The 25,142-nt window shown below is 39.3% G+C and overlaps 1 protein-coding gene across 1 annotated transcript; it reads left to right on the forward strand.

Annotated features, from left to right (window-relative positions):
- The first annotated feature begins 1,243 nt into the window (after positions 1-1,243).
- On the forward strand, positions 1,244-23,326 carry LOC121943723 (SPARC-related modular calcium-binding protein 1-like). Its single transcript, XM_042487316.1, has 11 exons — positions 1,244-1,324; positions 9,985-10,159; positions 12,145-12,378; positions 12,562-12,615; positions 12,869-12,916; positions 13,739-13,819; positions 14,294-14,486; positions 15,615-15,688; positions 15,962-16,055; positions 17,860-18,194; positions 22,900-23,326. The coding sequence occupies exons 1-10, from the start codon at positions 1,244-1,246 to the stop codon at positions 18,191-18,193; spliced, it is 1,368 nt and encodes a 455-aa protein (XP_042343250.1). The 3' UTR covers position 18,194; positions 22,900-23,326.
- Positions 23,327-25,142: the final 1,816 nt, after the last annotated feature.

Consider the following 25,142-nt stretch of genomic DNA (forward strand, 5'->3'; position numbering starts at 1 on the left):
TAACATGATTTGGTCTACAAATGTAGAGCAGGATGACTTAGATTTTGTGTTTTCCAGCGTCACCTAGTCATCATAGGATAATACTACACTGTGTGAAATATCTCACTCAAAGGTCCAAACTGTCTGTGTGCATTTTCCGACTTTCACTGAGATTAAAGATCGGGACAGTCTGAGTCACGCCAATATCCCTGACTAGAGTGGGGGTGCGAGTGCCCATTTATTGCTGCTTGCAGCTTTAATTTACTTTTGTTTCTGCAATTTGCCTGTCTTTTCTTGCTATGTCCCTAATGGCCTTTTTCGCATTCATTTTTTTTAAATAACACCAATTTTTATGAGTTTATAAGTGTCTGAAGGCGGCACAAGATTATGTCGAACCAGGTTTCAAATGGTTAAATTAAGACATAGCCCAGCCACCCCCTCCTCTGATAAATAAAGAGCGGCCCCTAAAAGCTGCAGAAACAAGTGAAAAGTTTGGTTTCACTTTGATATAACTGTCTCAAGGTGTTTATGATAATGCAGCCTTCGAAGTTGCATTAGCATATTTTCAGAGAGTTTTACGACTTTTATCACTCTGTATGTGATACAAATGCCTGTTTTTTTTTTTTTTTTTATCAAATATTTCCTTACATGTCAATAAAATTCAGAAACTGACATAATTGTTTATACATTTAGTCAAATTTGCATCAGATAAACCATTTACCAGCTGATAAACCTTTTGTTCAGTCTTGAGTTTTGCAGATGCGTTTGTATTTTTATAGCAACCAAAGAGAACACGTGGTGTCACGATGGCTTAGACTTCAGGATATCTCTGTTTTAGAGCGTGCATTTAACACAAAAGTACATTTTTGTCAATAAAAATAATGGCAATCAATCACTGAGGTGGCCCTCTGCGATCTATTGGTGTCACCTCATGGACTGTATTAACTGTTTTCAGGCATGAGGAGCGGAAATGGGCAGTACCTTTTGGAGAGAAAAGGTCTGACCTGCGCACGCACCACCGACCTGCTTTAGCGCGCGCTGGTGTGTCTCCTCAGAGCGGCTCGAGGCCACGAACAACACTATGAGCAGCTCGAGGACGTCCGAAAAAGTGACGCCGAAGTCGTGCCGTTGCTCGGTCTTTGTTTAGACTCTTCATCTTCATCATCACTGCAGACTGGCTGTGGCCGCCCCGCGCGCACTGCGGCGCTTTAAAACCTCGAAACAACAGGGCACGCGGCCGCTTCTCTGCTCCGCTGTGGCAGGAATGATGCTCGCGCTCACCTTCACCTGCCGCGCGCTGCTCCTCTTCCTGCTCTCGGAGTCGGTTCAGGGCGACAGGAAAGCGGTAAGACCTCAAATCAGTTTACCAAACGTGTAGCTCTTGAACTTCTGTAGAATTAATGTCTACGCACCGGTCAGAGAGATACTTAAATTTTGGGATTAAACTCACTAAAACTAGACAGTGTTCTCGTGGAGCACTTATTGTTTATTAAAAATCCACTTGGGATATCGGTTTAGTTTAACCGGGCTACATTTTGAAGTTCGTGCAGAAACTTTTTGATTTTAGTGTCACGCTTGCAGGCGTTACAACTGAGGCAAAAACCAACACTTTATCAAGCTGACAAATTTTACCAAGCATGCATTTTTGAAAGATGTAATATTAAAAACAATATAAAAGAAGAGTGACTCCAGCTAGCAGGGAACGTTCCCACAATTTGCTAAAATTACCCAAAGTTGTAATAATGTTTTAAAGAGAACATTTTAATGGGATGTTTAAATAACCTTTTAAGGATCTTTATCATTTAATATAATGTACCTATAAGGTTAAGTACGGACTAACGTTAACGTTATAACTGTAACATTCTGAGGATGTTGAGAGGGCCACAGATCAAAGAATGTTCTTTATTAAACATTCCCACAATGTTACATGACAACAAAGATAAAAAAAAAACATTTTCAAAGCAACATTTTAAACACGTTTCTTAGGATATTACTGAGGCCTGCGATGAAAACAGTGTATTTAGAACGAAAATTTGCTAGCTGGGACTGCCTTCTGTATATGTTATATATATATGTTATATGTATATGTATATGTTATGTGATTTATTTGCCACTGATAAGCTATTGTAAGATGTAACAGTTTTTTTTTCATTTAGTTGTTATATTTTTTTAAGGGACAGCTGGCAGGATGGGACAATTGGCATAACAGGTGTGACGTTTTGACAAAGTGTTGTGTATGCGACCCACTGTAAGAGATTTAAAAAGCAGCTAGCAGCTGTGGATGTGCATGCTGTATGTCATACTAGAGACCGATGCTGTCTTATTAAAAGTCACACCCTTCTTGCCTCTTTTGCTTCTGGGATGCTGACATGCTGTCCAAAATCACACACTGGAGTTATATGTATATGTATATGTTATGTGATTTATTTGCCACTGATAAGCTATTGTAAGATGTAACAGTTTTTTCATTTAGTTGTTATATTTTTAATTTATTAATGGACACTTAATATAGTTAAAACCACAAAAAAAAAAAGAAAAATGCATATAATAATAATAATTGTCATATGGAGTGTTTTCTGGATCAGATGCTGTGGTCAGATGGGTTTGTGTGTACAGTGACCATATAAACGCTCCCCTGATGTGATATTCACAACTTTTGAAGTGGAAGTTTTCTGAGAGCTCACCTGTGTAATGTTTCAAGCACTGCTAGTAGCATGAAATGTTAAACAGCATTTAAATCCTTTTAAGTGGAGCTACTTGGTGTGCAGATCTATTTGTTTCTACTGTGCACTTTTTTCAAAGGTTCATGTTGAATTTAGGTGCATTTATTGGCAGAAAAGAATATATTTGAAACTATGTTTTCTTTGGCGTAAACACTTGAAAATGGGTGTTTTTTGTTACCTAAGAATGAGCCGATTACGTGGGGAGTGGGTCCTTGTGCACAGAGTCCGCCTTGTTGTTTACTGACGCCCAGAACAAAGAAATCAAACACGGGCTCTTGATAGGGACATTCGCATTTTCACATTGGCCAGCGTAGTTCTCCAATAGTTCTGCAATCTCACAGCTAGATGATAAATCATTCACACTGGACCTTTAATCAAACTGACTACACAACACAGTGCAACACCAGCCCCAAACTGCCCGATGTAAATATATTTATTTTATTTTGTCAGACAATATTAATTTTCAGAGTGAAGAGATTCATCTTCATGTTTGATTTGTGTGTGTGTGTGTGTGTGTGTGTGTGTGTGTGTGTGTGTGTGCTCCCTGGAGGACTATAGGGTGACACCAGCCAGCCAAACTAAACCATAAACACACACACATTTCTGCCAAGCAAATATTTAACCTGCTACTCAGGGGAAACAGACAGGTGTGTGTGTATATGTGTGTGTGTGTGTGTGAGAGAGAGAGGGAGAGAGAGAGAAAAAGAAAGTGAGAACTCTTATGAAAAAGACCCCCAGTAATCCTATAATATATTTAAACTGCATGCTAAACAAATATCACAGCTACATTTTGAGTGCATGTAGAAATATGAGAAATATGAAATAAGGTCACTAAAGTAAGAAACTCTCACAGAAGCGCTGTAAACTCCAAATGGAATATTGCAGTGGAAATATGGGCTAATGAAAAAGTAAATAAATTTCAAAAACTATCCATTCATTAATTTTCATGGGGGCAGTAGGCTGAGCAAAGTACTCTCCGTCACGCCACAGAACTGTCACAACATAAAACTGAAACCTAAAGACACATAGTTTTAACATATCAGCTACATATGAAACTTACATGGTAAAACTTAAAGTCATTGCCTCAACACCACCTAGGCTTCAGTGTGTATAAGTGTATTTTTTTGTTGTTGTTGAGCAATGTATTGTTGTGACGTATGCATTTTCATGATGGGCACGTGCGACTGATGCCCAGCATACAAAGGCGACGTCGCTGCCACAGAGGCGGCGGGTTTGATTCCAGCTGGCCCTTTGGTCCATGTCATCCCCTCTTTCTCTCCCCTTTTACATAAAATCTTAAAAAGAAAATAAAAATCACTGAACTCACTTACATCATAAAATCTTAAAAAGAAAATAAAAAGATCACTGAACTCAACAGGCTTATTTTTGGGACAGTCTTTACTGTTCGCTTTCTCAATACAACAACCCAGGTTGTTGGCTACCTCAGAAATTCTTCCTTTTTAGGTAACTACACACAAAAAACCCTACTTATTATTTTATTTTACACTTTTTGCTAATATATCCCCCCAAATCCTACACACTGGACCTTTTTGTTAAAAAATCCTACACGGTGAGGTGAAAACTTAAAGAACAATTTTTGCCTTTTAGAAACAACATTTAAAGAAACCCTTGGAACAACGGCTATCTAGTAGAAGGGACAGGACATTATCTAACTTTGTCAAAAGAAAGCATGATGTTCACTTGCTGTCATTGCTCAACTAAGTTTCAAGTCTCTGCAAGTTCCTTTTCTGACTGGACCTGGATAAACTGAACCCAGTGGGCTTCTTAAAGGTTGAAGATCAATGTGAGAACTTAGCGTGTGTTTTTTAAACAGTCAGCAGTTAACGTTAAGAGCAGGTCATTTGTGTTTAATGGAGCTAAAAGCTAAAGTCAGCCGCACAGACGCACTCTGTACCTGCAGGAATATTATCGTCTGATTCTTCATCAGCAAAGCAAATGTGTGTCTGTCTACAATCATGTCATCAATGGTGAAGTGTGTGTGAGGGTGATGTTTGTACACACACACACACACACACACACACACACACACACACACACACACACTCTGAGATGTTGAACATGTCATCATCATCATCCCTCCGTGTGTGTTAGTGATGGGTTTAACATGTGTCGTACAGATTGATGGCGGAGAGCGTTGCGTTCACAAGTGAGCGATTCACTCCTTCACAGGCAGTTTGTTCAGACGCTAAATCTCGCCGTCGCATGTCAACAGGTCTTTCAGCAGCATCAACAACCCTTTTCCAGGACAAACATGGCGTTTCGTAAAGCTCTGGAGATGAGTTTTTATGTTTTCCTAAAGCAGGAATGTGTGAGGCACGAGGAGACAGTGGTAGCTTGTTCTCACTTTCTCTGCTCAACCCCTCCCCTCTCTCTCTTTCTCTCCCTCCCTCTCTCTCCTCTAGCCCTTTTAACACTGTCTGTTCAAGGCAGGAATTTTGTGCTGTTATTCTGCCTTGGAGTTACATATAAAAGGTATGACTGCAGAATGGGGGACAGAGTTGTCTTACCTTTAAACTGGCAGTAACAGTGTAGAATCAAGGTCTATGTGAAAAGGACAGCTGGCAGGATGGGACAATTGGCATAACAGGTGTGACGTTTTGACAAAGTGTTGTGTATACGACCCACTGTAGGAGATTTAAAAAGCAGCTAGCAGCTGTGGATGTGCATGCTGTATGTCATACTAGAGACCGATGCTGTCTTATTAAAAGTCACACCCTTCTTGCCTCTTTTGCTTCTGGGATGCTGACATACTGTCCAAAATCACACACTGGAGTGGCATAATGATGCACCAGTGTGTGTGATTTTAGAGCCCTACCATTGACGTTGTCACATCAGATCAGACAAATCAATCTGCACCTTGTAAACTCTTTTTTCATGTATTCTTTGACAGGTACCTTATCATATGCTGTTCAAAATTGAAATCAAATGTTTTAGGCAAAGATTGCCTGTTAGTTTTGGTTAAATGCTTCTGGCGACTGAGCTGTGGAAACTCACCTTCTCTCTCTCTCTCTCTCTTTTCTTTCTCTCTCTCTCTTTCTCTCTCTCTCTCTCACACACACACACACACACACACACACACGCGCACCCCCCCACCCCACACGGTTCATGTTTTATAGGCCCCAAAAACACTGGTGGTTTTTTTAACACTGAGTATATTGTACTTGCTGTAGTTCTACCTGACAGGCAGGAAATCCAGTCTGCCCAACACTTTGCACCTGGACTCCTGCCTCCCACCCCTCCTCCCTTCATCCACCCCTTCTCCCTCGGACCTCCCTCCGCTCCTCCTTTTCATTCATTGCACCCAGACTTTTGTTCCCTTCCCCATTCTCTCTGCTGGCTTTTCTTAATGAAAACCATATTTATACAGCACCTTTAAAAACAGTTGACAAAGCGCTTTGATAAACAAAGCACAAGCAGAAATGGGATATATAGGATGCAGTACAACAACAGAAAGCCAAACAGTCCTCCTGAACACAGGTGAGACGCAACAAGGGTAGAGTTAGGATCAAATTAAAACAAGCAGACAAATAATTCAAGAAACAGGATGTATAATGTCAATATGAAATAAAAACAAATAAACCAAAACCAAATAAAATATGCAAAAATAAATTAAAGGGAAAAAAAAGAAATAATTCATTAATTCCTCTAATTTTCTCTCCTCCCTTCATTTTTCCCCTCACCCAGATTTCCCTCCTTTTTTCCTGTTTCTCTGCCTACCCTCCTCCTTTCTTTATTCTTAGCACCTTTTCTCCCTCCTTCTCTTTTTCTGTTTCTTCCACTGTTCATATTTTCCTTCCTCTACACTTTGATTTCGCCCTCAGTTTCAATGCTGCTGCAGCCCGCTCATTCCTCTCTACCCTCTATGATTCATCCCTCCATCTTTCCCATAGTCCTCTTTTTCATGTTCTTCCGTCTTTCCTCTCTTCCTCCTCTCACGTCTCCCAACATATAAGTTTTAGTAATTTGCTCTTTCTGCTATTTCTCCCTTATCTCTCCCCCTTTGTCTCCTCCATCTGTCATTGCTTCCTTTGTTCCTTCCCTCCATCCTCTATTCCACCAACTCCTTCTTTTCTGTACTCATTTCCACATTTATTCCACGTCTCCTTTATTTTTCACCTTCTTTCTCCCACTCCCTTCATTTCCACTCCTCCCTCTCTCCCCTCCTTCATACTTTCTTTTACTTTTTACCTTTTTTTTTGCCTTGACAAGAGGAAACTCACATGTTCAACCAGTAGTTATAAAATTCTTTCCTGTGTCAGCTGTTTGTTGAGTCGGGGCTGCAGCTGTGGTTCAGGGAGGGTTTGGGCAGAAATAGTTGTGTGCTTTTCTTGGACTGGCAGCAGTTTTTTTAGACTAAAGCAAAGCTGTACTGTTCTCGGTCTTACTGAGTGTTTTGAGGTGTCAGTCGTTGGCATGGTAATTTACATCAAAATCATTATTTGAATGTTCTGTTTATAGAAATTGAAACACATGTCTTTGTTTTTGCTCCCATTTTTCACAGGTTTCATTGAAAGATTTCAGACTTTTTTTATGCACTCAATAGATACATTTCTGCAGAATTCTGGTCACAAATCCATGTTAGTGAGCACTTTTCCTTTTCAGAGATTATCCACCCAGTCTCAGGTGTGGCATATCAACATGCTGTTAAAAAATTACTACACAGATGCGCCTTAGGATGGCCACAATAAAAGGCAACTCGAAGGCCATGTTTAGAAGAGGATGGCACTACTGAAAAGGGAAAAGTCTCTCCTTTGCATTTAAAAAAATCTGTGTTCATGAGGACATTGTGAGAACGATCCTTGTGTACAGGGATCCGTAAAAAAAACCAAAAATGCTGTAGTATGCATGCCAGGCCAGTAGATGGCGGTGTAACTTTGTATTTGCACAACATAAAAGAACACCATACTCAAGCGCAAAGTGCAGCTGTGCGCATTGCCAGTTTATGCAGTAACAGAAAGGGTCGTGTTTTAGAAAAATTACAGTCTAGAACCTGGTTTAAAAAGTTCGCCTCTTTTAGGCCCCCAAAATGCCCTTGTCATGTCAATGAAAGGCAAAACCGCAATAAAGGTTTAACTTTTCATGGAAGAACCACCCCAGCAAGAAATTTTTGGTTCTGAAAACATTCTTAGAATGTTGCAATGCAATGATACAGCAGTTTTTCAGTGGCAGTTTTCTTTCTAAAAGGTAGTGTAATGCTCTCTAAAAACATCTTAAAAACGTTTGATAACATGGTTACAACAATGTGCCCTAATATTCTAAAAATATTTTCAGTGGCAGGTTTTTAACATTAATGGAATGTTAATTTAGAGTAGGCTAACATGCTTTTAAAGTTAACATCCCAGCTATCAATTTTTGGTTCTAAAAATGTTCTGAGAATGTTAAACTTCAACCAATGCTTCAGTAATGTTTTCAGAGGCAATTTTTCTTTTAGTTCCCTAAATGTTCTTCTTAAAGTTTGGTAACATTCTCTGTAAACAACAAAAAATGTTGAAAATGTTTTTTTATTGTTAGCATATCACATTATATTACATTAAAAAAAATTTTTTAAAAAAAAGTCTGTAATTTCAGTCCTCAGTAACAAGTTCTGAATGTTGCTCTGAAAATGTTTCTACTTTGTTCTCATGTAATATTGTGGGAATGATTTATAAAAGAACATTCTACGATCTGTCGCCTCTCACCACCACCAAAACATCCTCAGAATATTGCCGTTACAACATTACGGCTTAGTTAGCATTTAACTTCATAGGAACATTATTTGAATGAAAAGTTCTTAAAACATTCTTGAACGTTCTTTGAACATTAGATGTTATTTGTTTAATTAATTAATGTTTAATTAATTTTATTTGGAAGCACCTTGCTTCTTCCCTTCTTTTTACCCCTCTTTGTTTCCTCTCCTCTCTTTTTTATTCTCTTCTACCTTTTTCCTCTCCTCTCCTCAGACACAGATTGAGATCACTGAACATGATAGCAGTTGAGTTTATTTATAGCCTCAGAGGAACGTACATGGAGCTTACTCTAACTTCAGGGTGGGCACAGGCCAACAAAACCAAGTCGAACACCTTAATATAACCTGAAAAAATAAAAGAAACCAAAGCACAATAAGATTAAGGAAGGTTAACAAAATAAAAGCCCATCCTTTTACCTCCAGCAGAACAAAAGCCATTAGTATGGAAAATATATGATCAGAGTGATGCTGTGACTCCTCTGCACTGAGCTGACGCCATCTTGGCTCCTTGTGCAGTGGGCTGCCATCCAAAGCAAGCCAGTAACCTACAGGAGCCGGTAACTGGTTAACCAATGGTCTCCTCATCCTGCGTGGAGACCACCCTCACACTGACAAAAAGAGACATATTTCAAAGTTCTTCCACACACAATGTTAAAAGTTCTAAATAATTATAAACGCAATTTATTGAATCTTATCAAATTATTTAAAAAAGGAAATATCAGCGTACAGTATGAAAATCTACTAGCTGAGTATATGGCTAACCTTTTGGGAAGGAAACATGTTTCCATTTTCTAGAAAGAACTTTTTACCTGAAATATTGTGCTGTCAGTGACTAGCTTTTTGAACAAACGCTTCTATTTTTACTTGAAGATGTCCCTCTGCTTGTGTGGAAGTCTTGCTGTCAGGCACAAAGCCAATCACCCTCCTCTTCCTCCTCCTCCTCCTCCTCCTCTCACAGCTCCTGACAGCTGAGACGGAGACAGAGCATCTCTCTGCAGGGAAGATGCTCACCTCAATTAGTGAAGTTTATTCACTCACTAGTTTTTTAAATTGGAGCTTTCACACGTAAAATTGCAGACTCAGAAATACAGTATTTTCACACACTCTGCCGCGCTCAGCCAGCCTGAAATGTTTGCATGTTTCAGATGTTGTTGTGACTAACCCTCTCTCCCCTGTCACTCGCTTTCTCACCCACTTTCACACTGCCTCCATCGTTGTTCTCCTCCAGGTTTTTCCAGGCGTGACATTGAAAACCTGACACAGTGGCAGACTATTTATCCCTTACACAGACAGACAGACAGACAGCCATGCAGAGGCTATAAAGTGCCTTTCACCGTATCTCTTCTTTTCATGTGCAGCGTTTTGGACAGTTATATTGGTGCACACAAAAGACAACAAAAGTTTATGGTGGTGGATAGAAGAGGAGAACGGGTACAGTGATAAAAGTGCTGCAGCACAAAGTCAAAAACTGTGAATCTGTGTGAGTGGTTGCAGGTTTTAATAGTTTGTTCAAAAGTTACGTCTGTGTGTTTGCAGCCTTTCCTGATCACAGAAAACATGTGGCCTCGTGGTTGTGTCCTGGACTGCCAGAGGGGGCGCCACAGAGCCGTGTGTGGCAGCAACGGCAGGTTGTATAAATCGCTGTGTGCCTTCCAGAGGGCCCAGTGCATCAACACACAGCTCCGCCTCGCTCCACAAGCTCACTGCTCAGGTACACACCTTCACAGCTACATCAACACTCACCTGATGTTTCCCATGTTGCTCAAAATGTTGACTGACGGCAGCTCCCTGAGGGAATGTTGTTGGGTTACTTTAGTTATGTATTTTTTTAAAGGATAGGTTTGTAGGATCTAGTGGCATCTAGTGGTGAAGATTGCAGATTGCATCCAGCTGAAACTTTTACAATGTGCCAATCCTGAACTCCCAGTTATGATGCCTTCAGTGCTCATTTTTCAGCCAAATTATCCACAGAGGTACAGCATAAAGCAATTTCACTTTAAAAATCAGTGTTTCTTCTGTACTGTTTGTCTTGTCTCAGATTGGCCGCTGGCCCAGAACATGCTAATGTGCGCCCACTTTTTTTCTAACTTAAGATCCAGATGTTTGTGAGATTTTTAGCTGGAGCTGAATTATCCACAGAGGTCTCCTGCTCTACAAACACTCCTGGTGATTTCATTTCATTTCTATTTCAGTAAATATACTGAATAGTAAGAAAGTAGTAGAAAAATAGTAGAACGTTTCATATTAAAAATTGGTGTTTCTCTGACAATCTTGGCTTGTTGCGTAGGGGCTGCTAACTGCTGTGTTTAACCCAAAACCACAAATGGCCTCATCTGGGGCCAGTGTTTGGTTTGTCTTTTCTGGTCTACTGTAGAAATGTGGCACTGCAACATGGCAGTCTCTGTTGATGAGGACCTGGTCTCTGTGTAGCCAGCATGTTTATACAATGAATAACCAGCCCATTCAAAGGCAATGAAAACACAACAATTCTCATTTTCAGGTGATTTTACACTAAAGAAAACAGACTTACTGTATTATATTCCAATTCTGCCAATATATACCCCTAAATCCACTCTGCACCTTTAAAGCATGAAACAGTACAATACTTTATATAACATACAGGCAAAAATTAACACAGTATATAAGGATACTGATTTCATTTTTTGGGGATGAAATTAAACACAGCGAAGCCCCAGAAAACTTAAAGTTATTATAATTCTGACCTTAAGAGCAACACGAGACCTAAAGATTAACTATACCTGGACAAAAAGTCTTGCTTGCATTGGCATCGAGTGGTTACAGCACCATCTGTTTGTGTGTGGGATAATATATTGATACAATATCAATATTATAATATGTATCTAGATATTGTCTTAGATTTTGGATATTGTAAAATTGTATGAAGTACAAATAAAAATGTATTGTCTTTGAAATATTACATACTCATTATGCAGTATGGTCTATTGCAGAGTCTTATATATTTATCTTATTGGTTTATAGCTATTGATGTAATAATGTGTTAATCAGGTAAAAGTGGGGTTCGATCTTACTCTTTACTGGGTTGTTGTGAACTTCCTCCCTGGAATCAAGAATGTTTCATCCTAATCTATAACATTACATCACATCACAGTTTATCTGCTGATTATATGGTGTATCATTAATCGGAACCAGCAAAGTCACTAAAGTTACAAAATAAATATAGTGGATTTCAACGTATTGTACAAAGTGGAGAAAAGTAAAGTAGCAGACATGGAAATAAAAGTAAAAGTACAATCATATCAAATTGCACTTAAGTTCAGCAATAATTAATAATAATAATGATAATAATAATAACTAGCACCTTTAAAAACAGTGTTTACAAAATGCTTTGACAAAAAAAGCAAAGCAGAGACAAGAAACCCGAGAGAAAATAACAATTAACAATAATGTCGAGACAAGAATTAAGAGAGAATTTAAGATTAGAGGCAGAAACGTGTTAGGAAAATACAATAGCAAAATAAAGGCAGTAAACAAAGAATATTGTTAACAATAATAGTAATAATTTGCACGGTGAAAACGAGATAAAATTTTAGATTAAAAAAATTGAAAGATAAATTAAAAGACAAAAAAAAAGGGCAAATTAAAAAGAGACATACTTGAGTAAACATGTTTAGTTACTCTTCCCCACTGAGCACGTCGATTTTTGTTTTGTTTTAGATCCAAGTCAGTCCAAATGCCAGCTGGTCCGGGCTCAGGCTCTGGAGGCCAGCATCCACAGCAGTGGCGGCCACGTTAATACCGTAGCTGCCATCTTTGTGCCAGAGTGCAGTCCAGATGGTCACTTTCTGCCGGTTCAGTGCCACAACCAGACCGGATACTGCTGGTGCTCCCTGCCGGATGGCAAACCTGTCAGCGGGACCTCAGTCCTCCATCTGATCCCCGACTGCACAGGTCAGATAGACTTTATTCACTTTAATACATGTTGCACCTTTTATACATTTAGAGAGGACTTTGTTTAGTCTCCTGCTGCTGCTCAGGAGGATCTTCTAATTCTGTTACGTAATATAAATCTGCTTGAAATTGTGTGCATTTTTCACAGTGACACTTTTTGTTTCCATAAATCCTCCCAAACAGAGCACATCACCAAGCTGACTCAGAACACGGATGCAGATTCAGCTTCAGTTAAAGGTGAGAAAGATGTTTTACTCCAAATTCACAAATACATTGCACAACATTTGTATTCTTCACCCTCGAGATATCGTCTTGAATATCTGTGCTCTACATTCCCTGAAAGGTTAGCTGTGTATGTGTCTCACTTTGACGTTTTTCTGGTATTTCTTGGTGTGACACTGGTTGTTTCTATGTCGTTAACTGCCGTCCTCTGATTCTTCACGTATTCCTCATTTGTTCTTTTTCCTTTCTCTCTTTTCTTCTGTTTCAGATGAAGTTGGTGAACCTGAGCCTACGCTGGACCCCAGAAAACCTGCAGGTGACACACTAAACCACAATACAACAGTTACCATGACCACCGTCATGCATTTAGTGCTTAGATTAAAACCTCCACACCAGCACTGAAAGTTCCAGGTGCTTTGATATGGTGCTCTCCACAGACGAGCACCCGCTCCCTATGTCGATGTAAATGGCTCATTCTAACGCAACAAAAACACAATTTTTATTTTCAGGTGATTATACACTAAATAAAACATACTTATTATATTATATTACATGTCTGTCAATATATTCCCTGAAACCCTACACACTGGACCTTTTATTACTTGTTTTTCCTGTACAGTTTGTTAACTTTCCTTAAAATATACAACTAAATCTTAGCCTAAGTGGATCTCGAAGCAGCTATTATCAGTAATTCTTATACAGCATTTGACAATGTGAAGATGTCTGTGGTAGTGATGATCCTGCAGAAAATTATTACCTAAATCTGCAGCTTCTCTCGACTGTACAAAACTGTACAAAACAAATGAGTTTCAGATGATGTCATTTTCACCTATATTAAATCCTGATGTTGATTATGGTCACCTCCTGTCTGCAGGAACAGATGAAAAACACTTTATAGGAAAATCCAAATATACATCTGAGCAAAAGCTGGTGTCTCGACCACATTTAGATGTTTTTCTCTCTCCTGTTTTTCTGTAAAACATCACAGACGGTCGGCTGCTGTGTGTGATTAATTGACATCACATTTTGGGACTTTTTGGTCATTGATACTCACCTTTCCTTTGCTCCTCTCTGCACAACATCTCCACAAACAGAAATACCGTTCAACATTCAGTGACACTAAGATTTTCTTGTCTAGAGCTGACCGCTCCTCCGTTCTGGGTGACCATCCTGATGAACTCTGACCCCAAAGGAAACCGCTCAGTCCGACGACCCACGGGTAAGACTCAGAGTGACTGCTGCTTGATTTAAACAAGAGGGTCTGATGAATGAATGAATCATTTTGAATTCATGAATGAAAAATTTTATTTCGGTTACATGCACCATGGGAAACGAAGATTATTTCTCACAAATTTTCTTGAACAGTAACTGAAAAAGGAATAGGCTGAACAGGCTGAAGCCCAATGCTTATTTTTGCCTATACTATATCAACCAAAGGAATACCCATGTGTATGTGCAAGTATGTGTATACAATGTGTATGCATGCATCTATATAGTAAGTAAGTAAGTGTGATGTATATATATATATATATATATATATATATAATTTTTTTTTTGCAAATTTTTGGATCATTTCTTCGTCTGCCTGCTTCCAATGTTTTTTTTTTTTTTTTAATAATCCAGCCTATTTACCCAGGTTTTGTCAGTAAATGTCCTCAGAGATTCACTGATGTATATTTGTGTGTCTGCACAGACAGTCCTCAGACGTGTGAGCTCGAGCGAGCATCGCTGCTCTCTCAAATGAGTTCAGACTGGAAAGAAGAGCGTTTCATCCCAGAATGCACTGCAGACGGCCGTTACAGCCCGGCACAGTGTCACGCTGCTACAGGTTACTGTTGGTGTGTCAGAGTGGACAGCGGCCGGCCGCTACCAGGCACCTCTGCAAGGTATTCAGTCAGTCTGTTAGTTCTGTGGTTCTCAGTCAATTTGTAAATTCATTTTCTTTTTCTTTCATTCTCCCTTCTTTTTATCTTCACTCTCCCTCCTTCTTCTTCCTCTCCTCTCGTCTGATCGGATATGACAGGTTTTTTCAGGCACAAAGCATACACTGAGTGCTAATGCACAGTGGCATTTCATCCTAGTCATCCAATTTTACACCAATTACTAAATCTGATCTCCAGGTAGGCTCCCCTTAAAAAAAAACACACAGAACAAATCAGAATAAATTGCGGTCGGATGGTTTTCTTCTCAAGGGTTTTTTTTTTTTTTTTTTTCAGCGCTGTCGATGTTCAGCGTTGGATGTTTTCATGTGATTGTTTTCTTTGCTTCACTGGTGTGAAGAAAACTCCTGTAGGCATTTTTCATATGGACAAGCAGTGTGTATGTAATGTCTGGTTATAAGTGATTAGAAAGTCATTTTAACATGAAAAGACATTTTGACCAGTTAAACGAGCCATTTATTTTTTGCAGATAAATACGGGAACACTGAACTGCCAGGCCAGAAAAAAGAGAGACAAAACCTATCAGTATCAGGTAATACCATGAAAAGTTTCTCGGTATAACAAGATGTTTTTTACAATGCCACTAAAGAGACATGGGGAAGAAGAAAAAAAAAAAATATGGTGAAAAAAACATTTGATGGTAGAAAAAAATTATATGGTGAAAAAAAATTTATGGTGGAAAAAAATTGATGTGGAAAAAAATTGATGTGAAAATCTGAAAATATCTTGTTATAAAAATAAACTTGTCATGCGATTACCTGTTACTGAACTTTTTTTTGTCTGGCCTAGCAGTTCTGTGCTTTGATAGATAAACAAAACATTTCTGTTACTGGATTTGTCAAAATATAGCATCACATTAACAGTTAAAGCCAAAGACATTTTGAATTTCATTTTCAATATGATGTTTTTAGAAATGTGTCAATGGCTTTCAGAAAATAAATATTTAAAATTTGATATTTTCCTGCATGTTCTGTTTCAGCTAAAAATGATTTAATTCTTGGCCTTTCTACTTCTTGAAAAATATTAAACGTGTAAAGTTGTTTGACACTTTAGTTGCTCTTTGTGTCTATGCAGGAATCGCATCCCAGAATGCACTGGGGCAGAGGAGGCACCGACAGACAGAAGGCACAGGGAAAAACCTCTTCCTGGTAAATATGAGAGTGTCTGCTCCATTCATGGAAAAGCAAAAATAATCTGCCATATGTTTCAGACGTTTTCTGTTGTCGGTACCAAAAATCACCTGCAGCAGTTTACAAGAATTTAAACGCCTCCTCCTCGTTACTTTATTCATAATTCATAAAACATTTTGTTGTCCTGCTCCTGAGGGAGGGGGGAGGCACAGAGCAGCAAAAAGTGAACATGGAGGGGAGTCAGCATCTTCAGCAGTTAGGCTGTCAGTCTCCTGTGTTCTGTTCCCGCAGGATGTCCCGGAGCTCGGAAGAAGCAGTTCCTACAGAGTCTGGTTAGAGCTCTGCAGCTGGAAGCAGAGCATGCTGGGAATCTGAGTCCTGACCAGTAAGTCTGTCCACTCTCTACTGCACATCACAGCAGGTTTAGTGACAACTTCTGTGTCCAGAATAATTGATGTTTTTTTTAATATTGCTTTTTCAATTCACAACGGATACATAGATACCACCGTCAAAACTTAGTCCAGCCCACCAGTCAAATTATGCTCCTTTTCCATCTTGAACCTCAAAGGATGCATGACTTTCCTCTTGTCTGCTTCAGTGCTGAGATTCTGCTCAGAACACCAAATGAAAACCAATTTCACACTTCAGTGATCAGCAGAGACCTGATCAAGTACCTGATTAACTGATGGGAACTGCTAGAGGAGCAGAACAGACAAACTCCATCTGTTTCCCTCTTGTATGCTTCTCTTTGCCAATCAACACTTCAGTACTTACCTCATCCCCTCCATCTGTCTCTCTCTATATTCACTTACACACTTTCCTCTCTCCCTCTGTTCTCGTTTTCACCAATCTTCGTCCTGTATTTCACCCTTTCCTCTATCTCGCTCTCTCAGCCAACTCCCAACATTTCCATTTTGTTGTATAACAGAGGCCTCGTTATGTCAAACATCACGGCTGCAAACTCACTCACATGATGCCCAGGTTTCATATCTATCATTATTTTTTTTTGCCTGGTAACCATGTATTTGCTGTTGAATGAATTCCAGCTTTTCTTTGTGTTTTTTTTTGTGTCCGATACAGAAAATTGAAGTGAACTGTGGTTTTTGCTTGTTGTTAAACTGATAAGGGAGCCACTTGGTGATTTTGTGTTTCAGTCGGCTGCCATGTCCTGCTTAAATTTGATATTTATCGAGTGCTGTGGGATACAGTGAAGAGAAGTGACTGGTTTTCAATATATCTAATTTCAGGCTGAAATTATGGGGGAGCTACATGGAGCTCTATTCCTCTGGAAGAGTCACAAGCTCCCCAGAAAAGGGAAGCTTTAAAATATTGTAGCCTAATTTTTCATGTCACCGATTGTTTTCTGAATAAATGTATATTTTTCCACATATTTAGGTTCCTGATGTAAATAATATGCTAATAGTAAAGCACTTGTTAACCCTTTGGAAAAAAAAAACACTTATATTGCTCTTCGCACAAAATTTGCATTAAGAAATATTATACATTAAATTTGTTTTCTACTTTCATTGAGTTTAGTTTTTACCAACATCAGTCCTAATAATAAATGTTAAATATTCCTTAATTTTCAGAATTGTAACTCTTTAAATGCCAGGTTTTTTGTCATGATGTCACTGTCTTTTTAGATGAAGAAAAAAAATATTTTCAATATACTACATGCTAAGTAGATTTTTTCAATGATTTGCAGCAACACTGATTGTGACAGTGCATCCAGTGAAAACAGAATGTATTTTCTCCATATGTAATATTTGGATAAAAATGCCATTATCAGGTGGAAATAGTAAAAATTACTAATTCTAAGGCAAAAGTCCACAGTGACACCCAGAGATAATACTTGCTTTGATGGCTGTGGGATCAAAAATGTCAGTTTGAATGTCAGTGGAGCATTTTTTGCACTTAACAGTATGAATGTAACAATTTTGTTTACACAGTGTCTTTTGGACTTATTGTGGGAGCTGAGCTTGGAATTTCAAGATGACACAAAAAAATGAAATCTTGCCAAAATGTATGCCAAATGCATGAACACAGCCAAAATTATCAAACAATGAAGAATGAAAACTGCATAAAATGGGTCAAAGAGTCCGTAAGGGTTTTAAGGTGTGTTTAAATGCGCATAACATTGTCCAATGATCCTCTCACCTTTTTGGTTCTGTGCCGTCTCTTTTCACCAGGCCCTCAAACACACCTCCCTCCAGCTCTACTTTTACATCTCTCAACACTCCATCCCCCTCCTCCCCGTCCTCCTCCGCTCTGGAGGTCCCTTCTCCTGCTGCTCTGGAGGCTGTAGAGTCCTCAAGCCCAGAGGTCGTGCTGCGGTGGCACTTCAGACAGCTGGACGTGGACTCCAACGGGATGCTAAGCGAACGCGAAGCTCGATCTCTTCGTCAGTTTCTGCGACAGAGGCTGAGGCCACGACGGTGCGCCAAGAAGTTCGCTGAGTACTGTGACAGAGACGGAGACCGAGGCCTGACGCTGGTGGAGCTGAGGGTCTGTCTGGGCCTCTGAGGTGGGTCACAGCCAGGTTCCCTATGACTGTAATCTAAAGCATTAAATTTTTATTTGATTTGATCTATTTCAAACATGTAGAAAAGAAAAAAGAGAAATGAGTTAACAAGCAAGCAAGCAAGCAAGCAGAAAGACGAAGAAATTAATATTTACAGACAATGAAAAACATAGAGCAAAAGAAATGGTCAAACACATGATGAGTTGGTTTATATATTCGAAAAGGAGTGCTAAGTACAAATTTTTATAATCCCTTCTCCATAAGTTGTTGAATTTTAAGTAACCAGCTTCCTTATTGACTAAAACCTTTACTCTAATTAACTAAACATATATGCATACATTTAAATGCCCAAATATCAAATATAAAAAAGGGGAAGATAAACTCGCTAAAAAAATAAATATTGAGTAACCACATTAATAAACAGTAACCCTTGTAAACACCTGGTGATGGTCAAAACCCCCTCTCATCTTCATCAAAATCATGTTTTTATACAGTATATAAAGTGGTTCATGGCTGGACATTGTTTAAGCTCCACACTGAAACTGCTCCAAAGCTTTACTCCATAGATTTATAGAGGAAAACTTTTCCTGGTGGAATGATCACTGCAAGATTTGAACAATTTTTGAATGTTTCCTGCTGATTATTTTTAGCCTTAAACATATTTGTGCTGTTTGAAATTCCACCAAATCTATAAATTTTAATAGCTTTGACTTAAAGAATGAGTTAGTAGTGTGATCCAGATATCCAACATTGTGAATGATCTGTATTGTATTTTTTTTTTTGAAAATAGAGAGTTAATGTAATAAACTTTTGTAGTTATTGCCCCAAACCTCCGCATTATACCTCTGCATTATGAGTTGGGTTTTTTTTTTTTGTTTGTTTTTTTTTACTGAAAGGGAAAGTTCACTAAAAAATGAAAATCCAGTCATTATGTGCTCATTCCTCTACCACACACAGTAGTTTTAAATCTGACAAAGGGACTTGTTGCTTGCTGCCAACCCCAGAAGTCAGTGGAGTGCAAATACCGCGAGCTCTCGTTGCACGCTGAGCTACAGGCTATAACAAGACTAAAAAACAGACACCAGCAATGTTTGTCAAAAACAACTTGGCACGTCGGGGAATTTCTTAAGACGAGCAGTGTGGAGACATTTTGTGATTTTATTATATATATTTTTTAACATTTGAATCCTGGTCACCATTTGCTTCACTTTTTTTGGGAGATGAGTGCAATGCCTTTTTCCTGTCAAACTCTGGCAGTGTTTTGTGGACTATAAAACACTGATATAAAATACCGATAACACCGCACTTTCCATTGGCACGAGGGTGAGTGCATATTGATTGAATTTTCAGTTTTGGGTGAACTGTCCTTTTAAACATTTTCTTCAAGACAACATTTCTTCACTGCACATCATGTATGAGGGTCAAGTAGTTTATTAACGAGTATTTTTAGCATCCCATGCTTTTTTTTTTGTGTACTATTAAAAACGATGCACTGAACAGCACAAGACTGCTAAATGCTAGTAAATACTAATGCTATTAGGCTGGGGAATAGAGAACAACTTGGCACGCCAGTTTAGCACGGTTATTGCTAAACTGGCGTGCCAAGTTGGTCTCTATTCCCCAGCCTCGACCACGTCCACATTCTCCTCCTCCTCTTCTTCAGACTTTTTTTGACAAATATATAAATGCCACTACAACAGTACCTCAATTTTTTGTTAACAGTGTAGCTGCACTAAACTTATAAGATTGCGAAAATCTCACTGTCTGCAGGAGGCGTTAGATAATTGTGGCAACACTGAGGAAAAAAATTGTGGCATAATGTAAGTGTAAACCAAAGCTGAGACGTAAGACAATAAAAAGTGGCAGATTGGTCTCCTGCTAATTTTCACTGTCAAAAATCTGTGTTGACCCCAGCGGTGCAGTCTAGAAGAAAAAGGTGGGCATGTTCAGAACAAATCAACCACTTAACCTGTTTCAGAGCAGGTGCACCAGCTGGCAAAACGACGGGGGTCTGAGTCCCCACTCCACCTCCAGCTGGTGCTCAGAGCAAACCTGCAGTCGACATCATTTTCTACCTCAAGCTACAGTGTGTGAAAGTGCAACATTTGAGGACATTCTATCAAATTTTTGAGGTTTTATTCAGTTTTTCAGGAGAGAGAAAGTTATAAATGACTCAGACAATTAAATATAGCTAATTTACACTCTTCCTGCGATTAGGCTTTTAAATGTAGGATTTAATATTTCTAATATAATGATAGCAGAGTTCATCCTTCCCTGTCTTATATATTTCTATTGAATTGCTACCTGAAACCTGAGCAAAATGGTTTCTTTCAAAAACAAAGGAAATGGACAGTGAGCAACACATGGACCCAAAAACTGCAGAAATTAGTTAAATGTTACTAAACAGTACCTGAAAATAAGCAACAGAAGAAAAGTAAAGAAACAAAAACCACAACAAAATGACACAAAAAGTGCAGGAATTTAAAAAATACATGTATATTTTTTTTCCTGTTACATAATTTTACATTTATGTTTTATCAGATAATTCTCCCCCCTCTGTAAAACAAATTTTCAGGTCATTTATTTAGCCACCTTTTACTAATTTCTTGCAATCTGTGGAATGTTTCTCTCCAGTATTCAGGTCAGTAAAAGGAACTATTATGCTTCTCCATATTTTTTTTCTCATAAATAGTGTAGAATGAAGGATGCAGGGGACACACACACACACACACACACACACACACACACACACACACACACACACACACACACACACACACACACACACACACACACACACACACACACACACACAGAATTTCCCTCTCTACGTCACGGAGCTAACGTGGCCCCTCATTGGTCTGCTGTCTGAGATAAAAGCGTCTTTTTCTACTCTCCTGGTTGTTGATCCCCAGAGATCCGAGCGTTTCGGGCTGGCCGCCAGACAAATTACACCCACCACTGTCTGAGTGTTTATGTACTTTTATGAAATCCAAACAAACATGGGCAGCAGTTAAATGGCCCACTTGTCAGTGAGCCATCAGTCACAGCTCGGCCGTGACACCAGCTCACTAATCAGGCGGCTGCAGACGGCCATGGCAGCTGGAGGGGAGAGTGTGTGTGTGTGTGTGTGTGTGTGTGTGTGTGTGTGTGTGTGTGTGTGTGTGTGTGTGTGTGTGTGTGTGTGTGTGTGTGTGTGTGTGTGTGTGTGTGTGTGTGTGTGTGTGTGTGTGTGTGTGTTTGGCTCTATGGGTTGCAGCAACAGGGGAGTCAGGGTGTCATTATAAGTGTGTGTGGATCACTAGCTCACTATTCCACCCGCCTCGGACAAAGAGTCTGTTTCTACATGAATATTTATGCCATTTCTCTTGACATGTACAAAACTAAATATGTGATTCAAACAGAGAACTTACAGTGCCTCACTATACAGATCCCATTGGCTTACACTACCGCTCAAAAGTTGTAATCTCCTGCTACAGTTGACCTGGACATCATACATTTTAAATTCTTTTGGATTTGAAGATCCAGTGAGTAAGATTTAGGGGGATATATTGGCAGAAATTGAATATAATATAACTGTGTTTTATTTAGTCTAAAATCACCTCAAAATTAAGAATTGAGTTTTCGTGACCTCGGAATAAGCTGTTTTTAATCTACATATGGAATTGGTTTTTGCCCACGGAGTCTGTCATGTTTCTTCAGAAGCCTTGAACAAACACCAAACACAGGCTTGAGGTGGAGATATTTGCATTTTCGCGTCAGTCCCCATAGTTAGCAGCCCCTCTGTGACATGCAGTGTCATAAAAACACTTATTTTTAAAACATGAAACTGCTTTATTTCAGTGTTTTTAATGATGTAAATCACTGACTGTGTTTGCTTTTGAGAAGAAGACACCTCTTCAGATATTTTGGCTCCCAGTAAAAACCTCCTGAACATCTCGATCTTAAGTTATCAGAGCAAAATGGTGAGCACACATTAGGGGCTTGGCTAATGGCCTGCCTGCGATGAGCTCAAACAGCTTCAGAGAAACACTGATTTATATTGTGGAACAGCTTTTTCTGTGTTTTTACCGGTTTTAATCACCTGGTCGGATTCTTTTGGAGAGGATGAGACCTCTGTGGATAATTTGGCTCCCAGTAAAAATTTCCTGAACAATAAACACTGAAGGAATCCTAATCAGGAAATGTTTTGACTGGTTGTGATTTTCAGTCCTCACCACTAGATGCCACCAAAACCCCCTAGGTGTTATAAACTGCTTCTTTAAATTCATGAAGAAACTTTCAAGAGACTGAAACATTTACATTTTATTTTCTTGTACTTCAGCAGCATATTAATCAAAATGCAAACGATTATTTTGTCATCATTTTTACATCACAATCATTCAGTGAGGTGAAGAGCAGAAGGAGAGTTGTCCAGGCGAGCAGGGAATGAAGCGTGGCAGATAGAAAGGAAAAGGAGGAGACAGATAAGAAGGAGCAAGAGGAGCAGCTGATAATTTAGAGATTGTGGAAAAGGAGACATAGGAGACAAGGGGGAGTTGTGGCACTGAACCTTCGTGTCTGCCACAGATAGCTGTGACCTCCGGTGGAGCAGCCAACACCGAGCACATCTGCTGATGTAAACTCTGGGTATAGTTTTTTCCCCCTGTTGGTTTTGAATTGATTTATTTTCTCATGTTTCATTTCTGTCTCTCTTTCTTTGCCACAGAGAACAACAGGACAAATCACACCGATGCCAAAGGCCAGCCTCTTCTACTGCTTCGCTGTCACCTTTCAAGGTTTTATCTATTCACCCATAAAATTATGGATATCTCATTGCTCACATGCTTTTCAACGAGCACTGATTTAAAGCCAAGGTCAGCCTCCTGGCTTTTTAGGATCCATAATTATTCTCTTATCATTTTCACTCCCTCCGCAGACTGCAGTAGCTCCACATAACAGGCAAAGAAACACAACTGCAGCATTTTTAAATGAACATAGAATGACCTTCTTCAGACCTTCTTCTTCTTCTGGTAGTGTCAAAATACTGAATCTATGATATAATCCTTGTGCCTCGTTTCCACGTAGCTCTGCGTGCGAGTCAGGAGGAGGTCCATTCTTACCTTTGAACATCTCCGTGATCTCTGATGTCTTTGAGAAACTCCCTCCATTTCCCGGAACTAAGGGAGAGTTGTAGCATTAAATTACTTTGATTAATATTTTTCAATTCTGTCCTCCTTCACCCACATCCAGTGGTTCTCAAACTGAGGGGCAGGGCCCCCTACAGTTGGGGCATGGTCAGTGTTGGGCCTGTTGTTTTAAAAATGTAATAATTACTCATTACTCTTTTCTAATGGTATTACTTTACTATTAGTCCCTGCCAACAGTACAAGGTACAGCGTAGATTTATTAGTAGTTTAAAAAAATGAAATTACATTTGCCCTTGATCCTGTTACATCTTTGGAGTTGAAGGATGAGTTGATGAAAATCACCAACCATTATGAAAATTTCCATCTGGTTGCTTGGGCATGTTGCTGCTGGTGACATTCCTGCAGTGCATTTTTTGAATTTGCTTTGGAGTCTTTTGGCCTTTTGGCTCTGAACAATGTCTGCCTATCCATTGCAATAGCTTGATCCATGAAGATGTGCACAGAGCACTCTCTGATTTGCTGTTTCTGAGTGAGCTTCGGTCACATCTCATCCACTTCATTCTCCTGCAACCAGACATTAGTCAGAAGAAGGCTTGGTAGAGGAACAACTCTCGGTCCAAGTCAGGTCAGCCTCGCCCTGATGCCGACTCTCCTCCCTCTCTTTGTCCGGTGCTTTTTGGTCTTGTTTCTCAACTCTGGTCTAACTGGTCGCTCGGCGTAAGCAGTTGGTGGAAATCCTCTAGTGGTCTGCTGCATTCAGTCCAAACAACATTTCCTGATGTCGGTAACTGCTTCTCTATCGTAGAAAAGTCGCTCTTCAGCAGATGGGGCCATCGAGTCGATAAATCTAATTTTAAGTAATTTGTTACATTACTCATTATATTACTTTTCAGTTACAAACCACAAAATTTGTATTAGATTTGACTTCTTTCTTCTCAAAATTCAGACTTCGCATGTGTGCCCTTGTGTCGATAATCTCTGGTATCTGTAGCTAAGGCTAGAGGCTAGATAGGTTGCAGTTTTATTTATTTATTTATTTATTTTAACCTGCGGTCTTCTGTTTTGTGACAGCTATTTTCCCAAGGTTCTGTCTGGAAGACAAAGAGTCACAGGCTTCATTAGTTCTTTTTGCTTGTAGCCTGCAGCTGATTGAAATCTAGTTATGGTTTGTATCCAGTGTAGGGCTGCAGCTGTCCTCCACGGTCACAGAGGAGGATGGCTGTAGCTTCATGTTGTTGTGCTGTCAAAGCAGGTGTTTCAGGAGGTTGGAAGTTGTGTTTTCTGCAGTGCTTTTGTCATTTTTCCTCCCAACTAAATCAGAATAATGTAAACAGTCGCTCAGTTGGTGTTTTCATCTCCCAAACCAGCTTGCTGCTTTGTGACATGAATGCACGGCCCGGCGATTACGAAAATGAATCCACTGATGTGACGTTGGATTTCAATTCTGTAGTGAGGTGATAACAAAATAATACTGTAATGAGTTATTTGGTTTTGGTTTTTGCTGAAATTTTATTAGTAATTAGTGAGACTACTAGTTACTGGGAAAACCTGCCCAAAAAATGCAGTGAAACAATAGTTGAATCAATATGATTTATTTAGGAAAAACAAACAAAAAAGAGTTTGCTGATGCTGTCATGCAGACCTTTATTTTTACTGAAATTCAACAGGGATCCTTTTTAAATATGTTAATTCCCCAATTGTTATTGATGACATTGGGGATTGGCTTCTGAAGGGGGATGACAGAAAAAGTTTGAGAACCACTGCCTTGATCCAACCTGTTCTTTGTTCCCTCCTTCACCCCAGTCCTTCCTCCTCTTCCCTC

The sequence above is a fragment of the Plectropomus leopardus genome, chromosome 5, assembly GCF_008729295.1.
Source record: "Plectropomus leopardus isolate mb chromosome 5, YSFRI_Pleo_2.0, whole genome shotgun sequence".
Classification (NCBI taxonomy): Eukaryota; Metazoa; Chordata; class Actinopteri; order Perciformes; family Serranidae; genus Plectropomus; species Plectropomus leopardus.